Below are 19,005 nucleotides of genomic sequence, written 5' to 3' on the forward strand. Positions count from 1 at the left end.
TATGTTTTTATCATGTAGCCACTTAGGATGATTCTGGCATTTTTCACAATCAGCTATAGCTATGACTATCTCCAGTAACTGTGATCTGTTTCACATAATCTTCCACATCATTTATAAATCTGTTGAAATAGCTCTCAGCACAGGCTGTTCAGAAATAGAGAGAAAACAAATAAAGGCCATGTCAGGCCTATCGTTTTGGTTTCCTGAGAGGTTTGATGGCCTTAGGCAGGGACTAAATACATAATACTCAAGGTGCACTTCAAGTTTTGATTTTTCACTTCAATTTTGCACTTTAATTTTGCATACTTAGCAATACAAGCTTGAAAATCTTAAGAAGCTGGATGGGAAGTGACTGAGCAGCACTTCAGAATCTTCCTAATTTCCCCTGATGAGAGAGCATTATTCTTTTGCTTCCTAAATGTCCCCAGACTATCAAGACATGATGCATCATGCGCTTGGACAAATAGCTTTATATGAGAGTTCAGGAACCAAAATGAGTAATCTCCACTTCTTTTATTGCCTGAAAACAGTGTAGCCCTTATTTGAGTTGCATTTAGCTTATGTGGGAGATGCAGTCAATATAGGGACGACTTCTCAGGATGTTTGGCACGCGGATTATATGCAGAATGTTATGTGAGTGCAGCTTGCCCTTAGCTTGGACACTGTGGACTTCCCAAGGTAAACCAGGCTTTCTGTGATACTTTATCATCTCCAAAGTGGCTCCACTTGTCTCAGAAGCTGTCTGAGCAGATACACCCTGCAGCTTGTGCAGCGTGTACACTGCAGAGGAGGATGCTCTGCTTGTAGTTCACCAGGCTCATTTCCAAGGACATAAAAATCTGCTGGTAAGTAGCTATGACTAACTCTTCGTTTTATCGTGACTCTGACAAATAACTTCTTAACTATAAACAGAGTTCAAGAGGAAAGCAGAAATATAGATATTTGGTGTCTTCACTATGTGTTTTGTTGAAGAGTTGTTTGTTTAAACATAAGCTGTTATTCTTAGCTAGCTTTTTATCAGAAATAGATACTATTCTAAGACTAAGTGAATCACTGCATGTTACTCATGCTTCATGGTTTAGTTAGTCTGCGCATGATAAGCAGAGAGATTAAAAGAAGACAACAACACTGAAAATGGGAAAGAGAATTGCTTAAAATGTAGTGCTGTGACTAGTTTTTGTATCAAGCACTCTAGAAGCGAAAGGGAATCTCCACTCAGAAATATTCAGAGCTTAACTGGGAAAGTCCTGCGCAGCTTTATCAAAGATTGAAGCTATGCACAACCTGAAGCGTAGCTCTGCTCTGAGCAGATTTGTCCAGATGATCTCCAGCCTATTTTCTTTTTCTTTTGTTTTCTTTTTTTTTTTTTTTTTTTCCCTGCAGTTCTTTGAAGATGACCATATATTAAGTACAGTCTCTTTAAAAAAAATAAGTCAGGCTTAGGGATCATATGGACTGAGTTAATTGTCTTGCTAGCATGAAGAGTACTGGCATTCTGAATGCACTTAGGTGTGTATGACCTGGATTCAGCAGCAGTGCAGACTTAGAACAAAGAAGTTTTAAACTGTCTAGCGGGCAGAACTATTTTCTCCCTTTCCCTTTATGAAGAAGATAGATAGAGGCAGCTAAAATTGGATGAAGGTCCTTTGTATTTCTGTGTCTAGGGCTCCTATACAAAATACTTTTTTTTTTTTTTTTGCTTCTTCTGTTTTGGAATCAAGTTGCAAACAAGGTACTTCAGCTGGAAAATGAGAATGTCTGTGGGGATGTAGAGGGAGTTAATATAATAGGGAATGATATGATCACAGCAGCTGAGCAGTATGATCAAGCAGTGTATCAGGTGATAGGAAGAGAATGTGTCCAACATATCAAGTCCAACATGCAACAATTTTTATTCAAAGTGACAGCTGTCAAATGTGTAGGATATGAAGCAGTCAAGCAGTAACATCATTGCAGTGGACAAAAGAAAGGGGTCATGCAGGGATGATTCACACTACGGTTAAGTGGGGCTGGTTTAAGCTCTTGAATGCATCTTAAGCATGTTGTTTTCATGTCCCTCAAGATGCAAACTAACTCTAAAGTAACTCTGAATTCAAGTCAGTGCATGGGGAAGGAGATGTGTGTAACTCTTTTCAAAAGGTTTAAGAGGAGATCGTTTGTTCCTGTTAGCCTTAGCTTTAGATACAGTGCCTAAAGCAATCTCATCATGATTCTTCAAGCCCTTCATTCTCTGTTTTACATCAGTATTTTTTAATTTTGTTTGAGTCTGGAAAAGAACAATTTGCTTTTGAAATACAATCTGCTTTTGAAATAGTTTTTTTTTATTTTTAAAAAAGGCTACTTTGTGATGGTAACAGAAGAGTTGTCACCATTTTATAACGATAGAAACAAAGAAGAAAATGGAATATAAAAATAATAGTATCTCAGTGCTACTTCAGCATGTAGTAAATATTTACTAAATAACTTTTCACTTGGATTGTGATTTTGGAGACAGTTTTATTCCAGGTCCATCTCAGTGGAACCAACATTGGTGAATCATTCTCTTCTAAAAGAACTGTTCAATAGACATGGAAGCTGATGGTAATGTAGTGAATTTCTTATATGATGCTTTTTGTTAACGTTAATGTGTATGGGTTCTGCTGAGAATATGGATTTAAGGTGTATAATGCCTGTAGAAACACATGAGCTGCATTATGACAGTGGGTACAGTGGGTAAAGTTGAACTTCTGTCTGTAATCTACCAAAGAACATATACCAAAAAAAGTTTAACAGCTAAGTATTTATTACAGGAGAGAATATGGATTATTCTGCAACAGAGGGAATGGTGGAAGTTTATATTTAAAGTATTTCAAAATTGCATAGCTAGACAAGTTTGAGGTGCAGATTGAACAGTTATGATAGAAAGCATAAAGTATTTTCACTCAGCAACTCTGTGGATATTTTTAATGATGGAGTGCTTATTTTAAATGTGCGACACTAAAGTGTTGAAAAATATTAATTCTGGAATACTAATTAACCTGTTCATAAGCATGATAATATGTCTTTTTAATGATGAAAAAAGTGGAGGGAGATAATAAAATAATTTCCTACTAAACAGCAACATTACCTTTTGAATCTTAATAATTTCAAGGTGAGCCACTTTCGGAGTGGAAAGCTTTGCACTGCAATTCATGACAGAAACATGATGGATTGCAACAGACCTTCAGTTTTGAATTTTGTCCTATTAAAAAGCAATTTACTTAGAATAGATTGCAGGTCCAGGCAGTCATTGCAGTCATTAAGCTACCACAGCCAAACTGAGGTAACGGTCTTGAGCAACGCTGTACTGCTGCACTTGGCCAATCAAGACTGTCAAGTTTTAGTGTCTTCTGCCTTACATAGACTACTGGCATTATTTTTGATTCCGTCTTTGTTGATATTTAACTTAATCTCCTGACATATTTTCCCTGATATTTCTTTTTTAATAGTTTGCAATGCCTTGCTTTTCTAGTTTGAGAGACTGAGAGGGCACTACTATGTTTTCAATACTATCTTGAAGTGAAGGTTGGTCCTCACACCAGAAACTTCTTGATTTCATTAAGAAGCCACTCTACAACTTAATTTCTCAACTTGTAAACAGAATATAATAAAGTTTATATGCTTAATGCATGGAAATGTAATCAACAGACAGAAAGTACACTTTACATTTTAAAATTGTGAAAACTCTAGAACAAAAATGTGGAGTGGTGTTTAAATGTCATTAAAATACTATTTAAATGATAGTGAGAAAAAAAGTAGGTCCTTTTCTGCTCCTTTAATAGAAATACATCATATTCATTTTGTAATATCAGTAATTAAGTGTAATGGCTATTTTTTTTCTTCAGTAGTTGAAAACTGAAGAATGCAGAGCATTCAGAATGTTCTTCAGTGAAAGTCTGTCAATTTATTCTTACAGTCTGCATTATATGTAGCAAAATAAGCCATAGGCGTGAAACAACTTTAGTAAACAATCTTAATTTATAGCCATACAGCTTAAGAAAAAATGATTTTTATTTTTTGTATAATTCCCATTACTTTCACTCTTCAGAGGCATAACCATTTTTAAACCAACCCCTATCTTCCTGCAATGCACCATGAATGCTGAGGGGTTTCATGCCAACAAGAAAGCAAGGAGCTGTACCATTCAGAAGATGTCAGAAACCACTGTAAACACTGTAGCTTTTCAAACATTCTTTTTCTAGGAGTGCCATCTTGATGCTTCTCCAGCGCAGGACGTAGCACGGAGAAGTTGTCATGGTGAACTTGCTGCCTTCAAATCCTATTTCTAGCTTATATTACAATTTTGTTGATGATAGAATCATCACAGAATCGTTTGAGTTGGAAGGGACCCATGAGGCCATGTGGTCTAACCACCTTGCGATGAGCAGGGACAGCTCCAGCAGCTGCTCAGAGCCCTGTCCAGCCTGACCTTCGGTGTCTCCAGGGATGGAGCATCCACCATCTCTCTGGGCAACCTGTGCCAGTGTTTCACTCTGTTAAAGTGTCTGTCCCCTTTTTTCTTATAGCCTCCCTTTAGATACTTTAGTTCCATACGGTGTTTTGAGTATTTTGAAATGTGAATGTAATCTAATTGATTTCAATGAGGCTATTTGTTGGTTGAATGCAGACAGGAATCATATCTTGTTAACCAAAGATTGATTCAATTAGTATTATTTCTTGAGCATTAGGAAGCAGATATTAGCCAGATTTGTTTACAAAAGCAGAAATACTGAAAACTGCTTGAAGTCTCAGTTCCATACAGTTCCTGAATGCATTTACTGTCAGAAACAAAGGATCCGCTGGGCTTCAGAGGATCTGGTCTCTGTGGCATGGAGATAAACCTTAACAGAAATATTGGCAGTAACACATCCTTAAGGATCTTTCTATTTGGCTGTGAGTATGTATGTGTTTTATATGGCTGTCTGGTGAAGTTCCAGGTGACTGAAAAAGGGAAATGTTACTCCCATTCTTAAGAAAGGGAGAAAGGAAGACTCAGGGAGCTACAGGCCAGTGAGCCTCACCTCTGTGCTTGGGAAGATCATGGAGCAGATCCTTCTAGAAGCTATGTTAAGGCACATACAAGATAAAGAAATTATTAGAGACAGCCAGCATGGTTTCACTAAGTGCAGATCATGCCTGACTAATCAGGTGGCCTTCTATGGTGGAGTGATGGCTGTGATGGACAGGGGAAGGGCAGTGGATGGCAAGGCCTTCTCTCTAAATTGGAGAGGTGTGGATTTGAAGGATGGACTGTTCAATGGATTAGGAATTGGCTGGCTGGTCGCAGCCAAAGGGTTGTGATCAATGAGTCTGTGTCAGGGTGGAGGCCGGACAAGCGGTGTCCCTCAGGGGTCAGTCTTGGGACTGGTGCTCTACAGCATCTTCATCACTGACAAAGACGATGGCATCAAGTGCACCTTCAGCAAATTTGCAGATGACACCAAGCTGTGCAGTGCAGTTGATGCACTGGAAGGAAGGGAATCCATCCAGGACCGGTCAGCCTGGAGAAGTGGGCCCATGTTAACATAATGAGATTCAATAAGGTCAAGTGCAGGGTCTGCACTTGGGTTGGGGAAATCCCAAGTATTTTTATAAAATAGGGGAAGATCTCCTTGAGAGCAGCACTGTGGAGAAGGACTTGGGGGTCCTGGTGGATGAGAAGCTGTACATGAGCCAGCGGTGTTCTGGGCTGCATTAAAAAGGGGTGGCCAGCAGGGAGAGGGAGGTGATCGTCCACTTCTACTCGGCTTGTGAGACCCCATCTGCAGCACTGCATCCAGGCCTGGGACCCCAGTACAGGAAGGACATGGAGCTCTTGGAGTGGGTCCAGAGGAGGGCACTGAGATGATCAGATGCTGGAACACCTCTCCTATGAGGAAAGGTTGAGGGAACTGGGCTTGTTTAGCTTGGAGAAGGCTCCAGGGAGACCTTATTGTGGCCTTCCGGTACTTGAAGGGTGCGTATAAACAGGAGAGGGAATGGTTGTTTAAGAGGATGGACAGTGATAGGACAAGGGGGAATGGTCTTAAACTGAGACACGGGGGGTTTAGATTAGATCTTAGGAGGAAGTTTTTCACCAGAGGATGGTGAGGCACTGAAACAGGTTGCCCAAGGAGGCTGTGGATGCCCCATCCCCGGAGGCATCCAAGGTCAGGCTGGATGTGGCCCTGGGCAGCCTGGTCTGCTGGTTGGTGACTCTGTACATAGCAGGGGGTTGGAACTAGATGATCATTGTGGTCCTTTTCAACCCAGGTGATTCTATGATTCTATGATTCTATGATTCTATGATTCTATGATTCTATGATTCTATGATTCTATGATTCTATGATTCTATGATTCTATGATTCTATGATTCTATTTCAAATGCCTGTTGTAAATGGTATTAAAGCAGCCAGCTGGTTTAGTGCACACTTTAAAATATAACCATTTTGAAAGGAAATTTCAGCAGGGGAAGAAAAGAAAGCTATTTCTGAGGCACAGAGCTGAATGAACGCTTGGTATTTCTGAATGAACGCTTGGTATTTTTGGGATAATGTTCTTGACTTAATGTGAAAACGATAATGGAAAAAGTGTCCTTTTTGCCGTCAGTGGACAAAAACTGTGGGGAAAGGCCCTGGATGTGAGCATCTGCATGCAGAAAGCTTCCTGCTTTTGTAATTACACAAAATGACGTCCAGCTTGTAGAGATCAGTGCCTGCAGGCTGCTCGGTTGGCAGCACCGCACTGCTCAGGCACCGCAGCCCGTCCTCGTGGCCATCCCTCCTCCAGCAGCTGGAACTCCGCTCTGCTGCCGCATCTGCAGCTGCCGCCGGATATTTCCTCAGGGAGGAGGGACCCGGCGCCACTGAGGGAAGGGGGTGAGATGCGGTGGTCGGGAGGAGGGATTGATTGTTCCCGCCTTCGGCGGCTCTGCCCTCTCCGGGGTCCGCGGAGCCGGGAGGCGGTGATGCCGCGGTGCCATTGCCGCAGGCTGAGCTTCGCGATGTCGTGCGGGGCGAGGTCAGCTTCTCCGGGTGACCTGCGCTCGGAGTGTGGGGCACCAAAGCCCCGGGAGGAAGCTGCGCACGGAGAGGGCGGCCGAGGGGCAGTAACACCGTGAGGCGCGGTGCCCTGAGGCGGGCGGGCGGGCGGGCGGGAGGGCTCCCGTCAGCCCTGAGGGGTGAGAGAGCCTCGGTGGCGGGAAGGTAAGAGAACCAAGGAGGGAGGCGGCTTCCCTCACGGGGAAACTTTGCCCAGAGAGCTGGGCGGCGAGGGGCTGTCCTCTAGGGAGGGAACCACCTGAGGGGATGATAGAGGAAACCTATTGCCTGCTGCAGGGGGAGCGCTCCTCAGGCAGCAGAAACATCAGCGTTGTGTCTCGTGGTGCTTCTCCACAGCGCGGACATCTGCATCATTTGTAAATAATCTCCTGGATTCCAGATCGTGGTATTAAATCAGCGATCCTTCTTTATCGCTGCCACGCATGCAGGACAAACAGCAACGCGATCTGTGATAGAGTTATTAATTTGGATTTTGTATAATTTGGAAATCATTAAAAGATCATTTATTAATACTTGAATATTTCTTTAACTTTCAGACTGTCTCTGCAAGAGTAGAACTTGCTTTTCTGAACATGGAAAACACATATTCTCCAACATTTGTATCTGTACCGTCAGATGACAATGAATTCTACCTTTATCCAAAGTGTGTTAAAATAGAAAGTCATCTGAAAAGCATGAAGAAAGAGGAGCAGCAAAAGTTGGAACAAAGTATACACTGTGGGAACACTCATCAAACACCACGAAATGAACCTATGTATTTATCAGAAATACAAAGCAGCTGGGTATTAGAAAGTGAAAGATGTGACAGAGCCAAAAAACCTTGCATAAAAGAATCCTTCCATTCTCAAGCTTTTAATAGTGAAAGATCACTATGTGGAGTACTAGAAAAAAAACTGCCCATCAAAAAATGGAATCCTGAAAACGAAAGTCAAAATTCTATAGAAGATGACATTTCATTAAATACATATAGACAGCATGGTGAAACAGAATTGCACAATCTGTGGAATTCTGCTAGCACAGGTAAAAACCTACATGTACTAAATCCCATCCGACTGCATCAGAACAACATGGAACAGAATGAAATAGAAGCTGACAATGAACTTAAACAAAAGTCTTCAGATACACCTGTAAACAGGAACTTGTTTCAGAGGTGGAGGCAATATCAGCTTCCACAAGTTCCGTTTTCATGTGGTACTTGTTCTATGCTTTCTTGTGTAGAAAATGAGAAAAATGTTTTTCTGGAAAAAGTATGCAGTACAGAAAGCAAAGATTATGACCATAATGATCATGCAACTACTACAGAAGGAGATAATAATAATTCATCATCTATCGTTCCAACACCAAAACCTTTTAAAAGCATACAACCATTGGAAATTCCTAAGTTCTTGATGAAAGAGAACACGTCTCAATTTTCTATCATCTCAAATAGAATAAATAGAGAAATGCCATCAGCTAACTTGAAGGAGATTGTTGGTAAGATGCTAGAAGGCCAACCAACTTTGATGCAATCTAAACAGATACATGGTATGCAAAAAATGTCTGAGGTAGGGAACCAGAAATTGCAGAGTGATAAAAACATTGTGAAAGCTTCATCTGTTTGTTCTGAATTTGAAGAAAAGAATTATCAATCAACTAACAAACAAAAGCACAGTGCTGTGGGAGAAAGAGGAAAACTGCCTGTAACTTACGTCAGGGACAGCAGCACTGATCCAGAACGTAATCAAATTTTTGCTGAAAGTGATTTTAAAGTGCTGGAGAATTCAGATGATGATGATGGTCAGAAGTCAAGGGTTCACATTTGCATTAGTGCTAAAAAAGTTCAGAGCAAGAAAATTATCACTGTTATGGATATTTTGAGGAGAATGAGGAGGAAGAGCAGCCATGAGAACATGACAACAATTCATACACAGACAAGCAGCTCAGTGATTACAGAAGCATTAGAGAAAAATAAGTTAGACCTACACTATGGTCTGCATGATTCCAACAATGATATTAGTTTGCAAGAAGCAGAATCAAAACTATTTACAAATGAAATACCTGATATCAAAAGATACTTAACTGAAAACATTATATTTGAAAGCAGTTGTACTCCCATTGTTGCACACAATTTTCCAGATATAAAAGTGAGTTTTGGTGTAATGAGGGAAAAGAAAACATACAAAATAAAATTTTCATTTCAAAACTTTTTATTTGGAGTGCTCAGGACACAGACCAAATTGTTAGCTGAAGTTAGGCTTATGTGTCAGGCTGACGATATTAGGCATTGGTTTGATATTTGTGTAGCATTAAATGAGCAATGTTGCACTCGAGAGTTAGTAAAGAGCAGTATTGGTGCAAGCCACAGGAATAAAGCACGCATTTATTTGGTGGCTATTATTTTAAAGCATCTGAAGGTGAAACTACAAAAGAAAATTCTTACTTCCATTTTCAATAGGAAGAATGCATTATTAATAAGTGAAGAGAAATTGGTGAGAGTGGAGAAACGTGCTTCGTATGGCAGAAAGCAAATGCAGTTAAATTCATGCACAGAGAGTAATCAGAGGCAAAACACAGATTATTATAAAAAATACGAAATTTATCTGGGCACCACAAGTTCTAAATTTGTGGGTAGCATTAATTTTGACTTGCATAATGAACTCCAGAAAATATATTTTTCTAGATCTTCAGGTAACGAAAATTCCACTTCCCTAACCAGAAGTATCTTTCATAACCAAAGCAGTGGATCATCTAAGGGAAGATTTGTCAGAAAGCACCACCTCTTGTCCAGAAGGAGTGAAAGATTCCACAGCACATGCTTGGAGTCTGTCAGCCATAGAAAGGACATGAAAAAACAAGTGTTGGTTGCTAAATGCCTGATTTTGTTGAAGGACAATTGTGATCGTTCTTCACTAGAGAAGATGCATTACTACAATACAAAAAAAATACAGTACCTGACAAGAGTAAATCTTAGATGTTTGAGTTACCTTCCTGCCTGTTCACAACTGAGGTTTGAAAAGGTAAATAATAAATGTTCAAATCAGCAAATACCCGTAACTACCATGAAATGGACAAAGAACAAACCAAGGAAGATGTTCAACAGTTATTTTCATAGAGAAAGACTTAGAGCTTTACCCCTTCATTTAAGAGACAGTAAAGAACACAAAACAAGTAAATACAGAAATTGTGTAAAGACGACAAAGGAAATTGTATATAAGATGAAAAAATGCTCAGGTATTTTTAATTGCATAAAGACTGACAGGAAGGAGAATTTCAAATCCAAAGAGCTGCAAATAAATTCTCATTATTTTCTTTCAAAAAAATCGCTTCCTCTTTTTGACACATACAAAAAAATTCCCCTTAATAGTGATCCTGAAGACTTTGACCAGATCTCACTTGTAAATCAAGATAATTCTGTCAAAAAACTGTCAACTGTACAAAACACAGTCACTAGTTCAGAAAGCATTCATAATTTGTCTGATAGAAGTAAAGCTGTTTTAATATTACCTGAGCTGTCAAAAACAACTATGGAAAAATGCAGCTCTCTCTTGTTACAAGACAGCCAAACAAGCAAACCTGAATATTGCAAAGCAGTAGATGCATATACCCTACATTTAGTTAATGAAAAGGAGTTTGTAGAATTTCCAAATACTTACTTAAATTCTAGAAATATATTCCCTAGTTCCTTAAGTGGTTATCTGTATATCACTTCACTGTTACCTAAAAACTCTTCTGTCAATAAAGATGGAGAAGATGTAGGAGAAGACACACGTAGTAGGATTTCGTTAAATGCAGACAAACAAAAACAAATTGAAAAAAATTATGCCACTATGTCTTATTTATGCACAAGAAGTCCTACTGTAACATACACATACTTGCAATTAAAGGCCAGTGAAACAGTGTATTTTTCTTTACAAGGGCATACTGAGACATATAAGGCAGTCAGCTTAGACCCAGCAACTTTGAAACACCATCTTGAATATGTAAAAGAACAAGAAGAGATAAGTGATGAACAAATGCATGTAACTAATGAAAGTCAATGCGAGACTGTAATGAATGACTTGATTATGTCACATTCAGAAGATGAAGCTAAAACATTCATTGCTGGAAAGGAGAAATTAAAAATGCATTTATCTTTAATGAACAATGGATATCTTGGAGATGTAAAAGATGAATATTTACCTTCAGAAAACAAAATCACATATGAATTTGAACTGAAAAGAAAATTTGATTTAGTGCTGGAAGAGCTACATATGTTTCATGAAATTAGCAAGGAGGATGAAAACAATTTATCTAGTGTGGAAACAAACTCTCACAACAATTATAGTGAATTAATTAGTTCTGATGGTATGGAAGAAAATATAGAAAGTGTTTCTGAAAAGAAAACATATATTTCTTCTCCAGTCTGTGATATTATAAAAGATGAAAATATGACTGTGAGTAATGGAAGGCTATTAAATGAAAAAATCTCACTTGAAAATGAAAATATGGAAGCATCTAAGGAGTACTGTATGTCAAGACTGTCAAGTGAAGAGTTGCTACATTCGCCTATTGCAGAAGGTAAGTACATGAAAATGCTGTCAATAAGCATATATATGTATATATTGCAAATTTAGATATATTTTTCTTTAAAATTGCATTTCTCAACTCAGAAAGTACCGTAACTATAGCTGAGTTTTCACTGAACTGTACAATGTTTGTGAGGCCAAAGGAATTTCCCTATGGGTAGTCAAATGTGAAACAGACATGCTGCTAGTGCTGTTGTACACTCTAGTAGCAGTCATAGCTCAGAATTCAGTCTTATTCCATAACAGATTGTTTCTATTTTTTTGTTAAATTTTGTCATAATAAGCCCTAAATTCCCCCCAAAACATCACAAAGTCAGTAAGATGCACATTTGGAGAGAGAACAGACTCAATTAGTACATGATTTGATGGATGGACCACTCCCTGGATAAGGAAAAAATGGATTTGCTGGATGGACCATTCCCTGGGTAAGCAATTGGCTGGATGGTTGCACTCAGAGAGTTGTGATCAACAGCTCAGTGTCAAGTGAAGATCTGTGATGAGTTGTGTTCCTCGGGGATCAGTGTTGGGACCAGTGTTATTTAACATCTTTGTAGGTGACACAGACAGTGGGATGGAATGCACTCTCAGCAAGTTTGCACATGACACCAAGCTGAGCAGTGCAGGTGACACGCTAGAGGGCAGACATGCTATCCAGAGTGATCTGGGCAGGCTGGAGAGGTGGGCCCATATTAACCTCACGAAGGCCAAGTGCAAGGTCCTGCACCTCGGTCAGGGCAGTCCCAGCCACAGATACAGGCTGGGTGGAGAATGGCCTGAGAGCAGCCCTGAGGAGAAGGATTTGGAGATATTGGCAGATGAAAGATTCAGCATGAGCTGGTAATGTGTGTTTGCAGCCCAGAAGGCCAACTGTATCCTGAGTTGCATCAAGAGAATTGTGACCAGCAGGTCGAAGGAGGTGATTCTGCCCCTCTACTCTGCTCTTGTGAGACCACACCTGGAGTACTTACTGCGTTTAGTGCTGGTGGCCTGAACACAAGAAGGACATGGAGTTGTTGGAGGAGGTCCAGAGGAGGGCGATCAAAAGGCTGGAGAATCTCCCCTGTGAGGATAGGCTGAAAGCTTGGGCCCTTCAGCCTAGAGAAGGCCCTAAGGAGACCTCGTAGCTGCTTTCCAGTATCTGAAGGGGCCTACAGGAAAGCTGGGGAGGGACTTTTTATAAAGGCATGAGGTGACAGGATGAAGGGAAATGGCTTCAAACTGGAAGTGGGCAGATTTATACTAAATAGTAGGAAGAAATTCTTTACTGTAGTGGTGGTGAGACACTGGAACAGGTTGACCAAAGAGGTTGTGGATGCTCCCTCCCTGGAACCATTCAAGTCCAGCTGGAGGAGACTGTGAGCAACCTGGTTTAGAGAGAGGTATCCTGCCTATAGCACGGGGTTGGAACTGCATGATCTTAAAGGTACCTTCCAACCCAAACCACTGTATGATTCTATAATAGTTATAAACAATATGAACAAAGGATGCAAGGATACAAAGGAAGGATATAAAGGAACTGTCATAGAACAAATGTATTCTACTGAAAACTTTCACACTGTCACGAAAATCAACTTTAACTTTTCAAAATGAATACTGCATAATATTCAGAATTTTCTTTTGTCTGAGGAAATGGAGGAGTAGAATGCTAATGAAATGGAGTAGAATATTAAATCATAAAGATCTTTTGGAGCTAAGTGATCAGTAGTGTGACTCACATGTTGTCTGTTTTGTTTAAGACCTGGAAATACATAAAAACTAGTCCTGCAACATAAACATGCATTTGCATCTGCCAGTGAACATTGAACATACTAATATATTTAATTTACCCAAAATTACTTTGGCAAAATAGTTTCAGACAAATTCAAGCAAAATTAATAAATCATTGTTGTTTTTTTTTCTCTAAAATATATATTAGTTATAGATTTCAAGCTCAGAAAATGGAATTAGGTTTCTAAATATAGCCTGCACTCAGTTTTTCCAAAGACATTTCCATAAGCAGTTCCTCACCTATTGCTTGTGTAGCATCTTCTATTAAATGGCATTTTTCCATCCAGCATGATGGGAGCTGTCTCACTCCAATTTATAGGAGGGAGATGAGGTTCTTTTAATATCTGTATACCCAGCGTGAAATTAAGAAACAACGGTTCATATGTTAGTCCCAACCAGTTTATTACAAATCTTAATCAGGGAGACGGGGAAGGGAAGGAGGGCGATAGAATAGATAGGGAAGAAACAAGAGTTGCATAAAGCGGTGAGAGTCACCACCAGGATCCAGCAGTGTCCTGTTGCACGACGTTTGAAGGTTTGAGGCAGAAACAGTGGGGGGGGGGGAAAGGGGGGGAAGCGTGGCTGCCCTTGGGTAGCAAGCAGGTAGCAGGAGGCAGTCGCAGAGCCAATCCGGGAGGAAGCAGCAGCGCTCAGGCAGCAGGCCCAGGAGAGTACGTCAGCATGCAGGCATCACAGAATCACAGAATCACAGAATCACTTTGTGAGGAATCTGTTGTCAGAAATCCTTGTTCTTCTTCATGAGGAATCTGTTGCCAGAAAACCTCTGTTCTTTTACATGAGGAATCTGTTGCCAGAAAACCTGCGTTCTTCTTCAGGAGGAATCTGTTGCCAGAAAACCTCTGTTTTTCTTCATGAGGAATCTGTTGCCAGAAAACCTATCCTCATGGTTTTTGATTCCCCTTTTATCCTACTTGTTCTCCTGCCTACCTGACTAGGATGGGCCTTGAGCAAGAGTCATAGAGTACTGAGATGGCCATCATCCTGAGGTAAGTCCACACAAAAGAGTACTTCACAGCTATTAAGCTGCAGCTCATCTCTCCTTGCCCCTGGCCTTGTCCATCTGTGTCTCCCAAACAAAGGATTTCACAACCCTTGACCAGGCCTTGTCCATCAAAGTTCTCTAAGCAAAGGATTTCGCAACCCCTGCCCAGGACTTGCCTGGACTTGAACAAGTCCATCTGTGTCCCCAGCAAGCTTTGAGACACTGATGTTAACAGAATAATATCTTACAGGAGCATATGCATATCACTTAAGGTTCTGGCTTCCAAGATAGACATCTATGAAACTGCAGAGGTTTTGTGAAGGTAATTACTGTTCACGAAACAACTAGAAGAGTGTCATAGAAAAGCTCAGGAGAGCATTCTGTTCAGTGAAATTTTAACAGTATAATATGCTGCAAGTTATGCCTGCATCCCTTGTCCCGGAGGATGAAAACCTAACTGGATACTACATTAATTGTTCACTAAGTGATCACTTTTCTAAGTCTGGAGTGAGAAGGTCTGAGTGAAGAAAATACGTCAACAGGACTAAAGACTGCATCACTGTATCTACACAAATGTGTTAATGAGCTTTTGTCAGGCCTTTGAGAGCAAAACTTTGAAGCTTCACAAATATTTCTTGTAATACACACATGTAGGTTTTACTTACGTTCACAGATTAATAAATTGATTAAACAAATGTCGTTATTTGTTTTTAAAATTAGTTAAAATCTTAACTGTTTTTTATACTTCTCTTTTAAGGCTATCTTTGTTCCATTTACAAAAAGCCATACATGTGGGACCCTGCTTTTTTATCTGGCACACTTCTGACGGAAGAAAATTATAATTTACAGAAAGAAGGAGGTAAGAGTATTATTTTTATGACAGCAAGGACAGAGAAGAGCGTACAATTTATTTATTGTAATTAGCAGCAATTATTTCCTACACATCACTTCCTAGTCTTTTTATAGTTCCCACCTAAGCTTCTCTAGGTTTGTAATCAAACCTTAACAATGATTGATTTCCTTTTGCGTTCATGATTGGTGAGGATCATCTTTTCCAGTCATGTGGATTTCTCAGGAGATGTCCCACCCTCTACTTTATTTCCAGAACTGATCAGAATCAATAGGCACTTCTAGTGGAAGAATGTGAAAAAATTTCTTGTTCATTTCATCTTTTATTTTTCAGCTGATAGAAAGTATACTGTTGAGTATCTTCTTTCCTTGAGGAGGCATTTTATTTCTTTGCTCTCATCCATGGTTATCAGAGAGAATTTTATTCCATTTATGCTGAACACTGCCATTGATTATTCTGAAGACCATATCTGTTTTTATCAGAGGGATTACTAACTGTATTGATAGGAGCCAATGCCAGAAGTTCTAAAAATGTGTGTCCCCAACTTTTCAATAGGATTTTGAGCCATCATATGTGCTCCTACATGATTTGATTTGGTTTCAGATTTAGGATATGAATACTGTTTCAACTATACCATTCAAGCCTGTTAATTTAGCCACCAAAGCTACCAAAACTTTGTGCCATAATTGAGCATGTTGCTCCCACAGTTAGAAGGAAGACTGGTAAGGACAGGTTTAATACTTTATGATATCAATAATTCCTTTGTTTTACATCCCATTGTTTCATCATATAAAGTGACTGTTGCCTCAAGCTGTGACTGTCTGGAAAGGGAATACCAAGGTGGGACAAGCAGATTTATCATCAGCAGTATTACAATTCATCTTAATTTCAGAACTGCTATGCTTTACAGGTCGCCCATAATACTTGTTTGACTTCTATTGCATGCTATTCTTCCAACAGATTCTTACAAGTCTTATAAAAGACACAGCAGCAATACTATCTCATCACTGACGTAACAATGGAGGGTCTTTTTTTCTCCTGTCTGTAGGATTCCATTTGGGTGCCTAAGACTCTGATGGGTTCACTATTTATTTGATATCCTAGCTAATTACTCATTGCTTCTTCTTTTCATAGAATCATGAAAACTAGAACTGGAAAGGATCTTGAAATTTGACACTTTCTTATTTGTGAGATTGTTATTTCTTTCAGATGCTTTATTATCCTAGTTTCTAGTTGAAACATCATTGTCTTTCATTCTATCCCACTGAGTACACTACTGTATGTAAAACAAAATAGCTACTCAAAGATGACTTAATCATTCTCTAGATTATCAGATGCTATATAGCTTATCTACTAGACTACTGAGCAGAAAATCTAAATTCTCCTTTTTCACTTTGTGAAAAATGACACGAGATGAAGTGTTATGGTTATTATCACCAGTGGAGTGATGCCTCACTCTGATTTGTTGTTGCACATCTAAATCCCTCAGACTAGTGGTAAGTTTTAAAACAGAATTCTCTGTGTGTTCCTCCACTCTCAGAATGCTGACTGATATGAACCGTACGAGACTTACCAGCATGTTAGGAAAGTTTTGTAATATTATGTGGAGGTCCTTCTAATTAGAAAGGATCTATGTGTGACACAACTGCTAGCATTTCAATTTCAGCCTAAAAGAATACATTAGGGACTCTACAGCATAACAAAATGGAGATGGGACAGGACTAAGAAGCTGCAGTGTAAAATGAAATTACATATCTTGACTGTACATATTTCTGGTGCAATATGGAGTGGAACTCTGGTTTTACTTTCACATTTTTGTTTGTTTGTTTGTAGGATACTTAGGAAACTTTCTGTCACATGAAGTTACAAGAGTACAGCCTCTTAAAACATGCAAGAGACCCATCAGAATTGGTCTGTCAAAAAAAGCCAGGCCCCAAAAACTTCATCCTTATTTGAAATGACTTGCTGGAATCTCTTACCAGTCCTGAAATAGAAGTCTGCATGAAAATTGTTTAAATGTTTTTACGCTAAGTTTGTATGTTGTTAGTTTGATCTTTATGGTTTATATATATTTTAGGTATTAATATTTGCTAGTAATTTATTTATTTATGAATACTCCTGTGAATATTTGATAGCAAATAAATTTATGATGAATGTTTTCTAGTAGAAATGTTATTGGAAAGATGAGCCTTTTAAAGTTCATGCAATATTAATAAAATTTGACATGCATTTCTCATCTATTAGAATATACTGTTGAAATTTTCTGTCTTACACATCATTAAGATCCTCTGCCTGTTTAAACAGTTTTAAAAACTCAGTATTTTCTAAAGTTATTTGTTACAAATGTTTATGGAAGTGTAAGGGACATTCCAAGAAGTTGAATTTAGATTACTAAATTGGAGGGTTATGGCTTAGGATTAAGTTTCATTTGGTGTACTTTCAGTTCCATGTACTTTTTAGGTTAGACACAGAAAATTTTTCAGTTGCAGTGTGGAGCTGAAAAGGAGGAGAAGCATAAACGTGATAGACATTCAGGATAGAATAACAGAATAATAGAATTGGGTTGGAAGGCACCTTAAAGATCATCTAATTCCTACTCCCTTGTATTGGGCAGGGACACCTTCCACTAAATCAGGCTGCTCTCCACTAAATCAGGCTGCTCAAAGTCCCATGGGGCATCTAGAACTTCCCAGGGCAACCTTGCTATCCAGTACCTTAATACCATTATAGTGAAGAATTTATTCCTAATATCTAATTTTTATCGACTCTCTTTTAGTTTAAAACTCTTACTCCTGGTTCTATAACTACAGTATCTGATAAAGTCCCTCTTCATCTTTTCTGTAAGTTCCCATTACATACTGGAAAGCCATTCTAAAGTCTCCTTGAAGCCTTTTCTTCTCTAGGCTAAATGATCCCAGTTCTCAGCCTGTTTTCAAAGGAGAGGTGCTCCAGCCATCTGGTCATCTCCTTCAGTAGAAGAAAGACACTGAGGCCATGGAGCGTGTTCAGAGAAAGGCTGTTACACTGCAGAACATACTAAAAACAAAAAATTGCCTTCTCAAACTTAAAAACTAAGCAAGCAACCAACAGATAAGCAAAATCACCATAACCACAAATCTACCAAATAAAAAGATACACAACCAAGATCGCACAGACAAGAGAAAAATACAGCTGAGACATTATGTAAACTTCATGCTTTGCTGATCATTCAGCTGAAGATAGCTGCTAGCAGCATGCTTTCATCTTAATAACAGGAAGGACTGGCACCGGGCATACCAGTCTGGCCTTCTGCCAGCTTTATCCTCCCTGTCCACTGTCCACTGGAAAAGCTCAGGTATACTGTTAGACCAGGCAAGTGTTCAGCTGTATAAATCAGCTCTTTGAATTGGCCTTGTTCCATTGGCTTCACTGGAGCTGTGTGGGTAATTGCCAAGTGAAGAGCCCGCCATATGCCTCAGCATATATTTTAAAAATATATATATGAATAGATTTTGATTTTTTTCATTGCAGAAATGTTATCTGGCGATATTTTTTTGGAATTAACTAAGTTCAGTTAAGAATGCTGACTCTAACAGAAATGCAGATGTTGACGTGCCTTTATATCTTAATAGTAATGCAGAAAAAACATTTCTGGACCATTTTTATCAGCTACTAAAATGATGTATATAGCTACGGCTTATTTAATACAAAAGGATTCAATTGTAGCCTAATGAAAAATTGAATTCTGTTGTATGTACAAGTACAGATGATTTTTTAATAAACAGAAACTGTTACTGAACTTGT

At 39.2% G+C, this 19,005-nt stretch overlaps 1 protein-coding gene across 4 annotated transcripts; it reads left to right on the forward strand.

Moving 5' to 3' along the window:
* Positions 1 to 710: 710 nt before the first annotated feature.
* RAD51AP2 (RAD51 associated protein 2) lies at positions 711 to 17,446 on the forward strand. 4 transcript variants are annotated; one of them, XM_048937616.1, is made up of 5 exons: positions 711 to 845; positions 2,506 to 2,580; positions 7,595 to 11,594; positions 15,130 to 15,231; positions 17,056 to 17,446. In XM_048937616.1, the coding sequence occupies exons 2-5, from the start codon at positions 2,578 to 2,580 to the stop codon at positions 17,181 to 17,183; spliced, it is 4,233 nt and encodes a 1,410-aa protein (XP_048793573.1). In that variant the 5' UTR covers positions 711 to 845; positions 2,506 to 2,577; the 3' UTR covers positions 17,184 to 17,446. The 4 variants fall into 4 exon arrangements, with proteins under 4 accessions (XP_048793573.1, XP_048793576.1, XP_048793574.1 ...); XM_048937619.1 differs by lacking the exon at positions 2,506 to 2,580; XM_048937617.1 differs by lacking the exon at positions 711 to 845 and having other exon boundaries at positions 2,320 to 2,580.
* The last annotated feature ends 1,559 nt before the right edge of the window (positions 17,447 to 19,005 follow it).

This window comes from Lagopus muta, chromosome 2 (assembly GCF_023343835.1).
Source record: "Lagopus muta isolate bLagMut1 chromosome 2, bLagMut1 primary, whole genome shotgun sequence".
In the NCBI taxonomy this organism is placed as follows: domain Eukaryota; kingdom Metazoa; phylum Chordata; class Aves; order Galliformes; family Phasianidae; genus Lagopus; species Lagopus muta.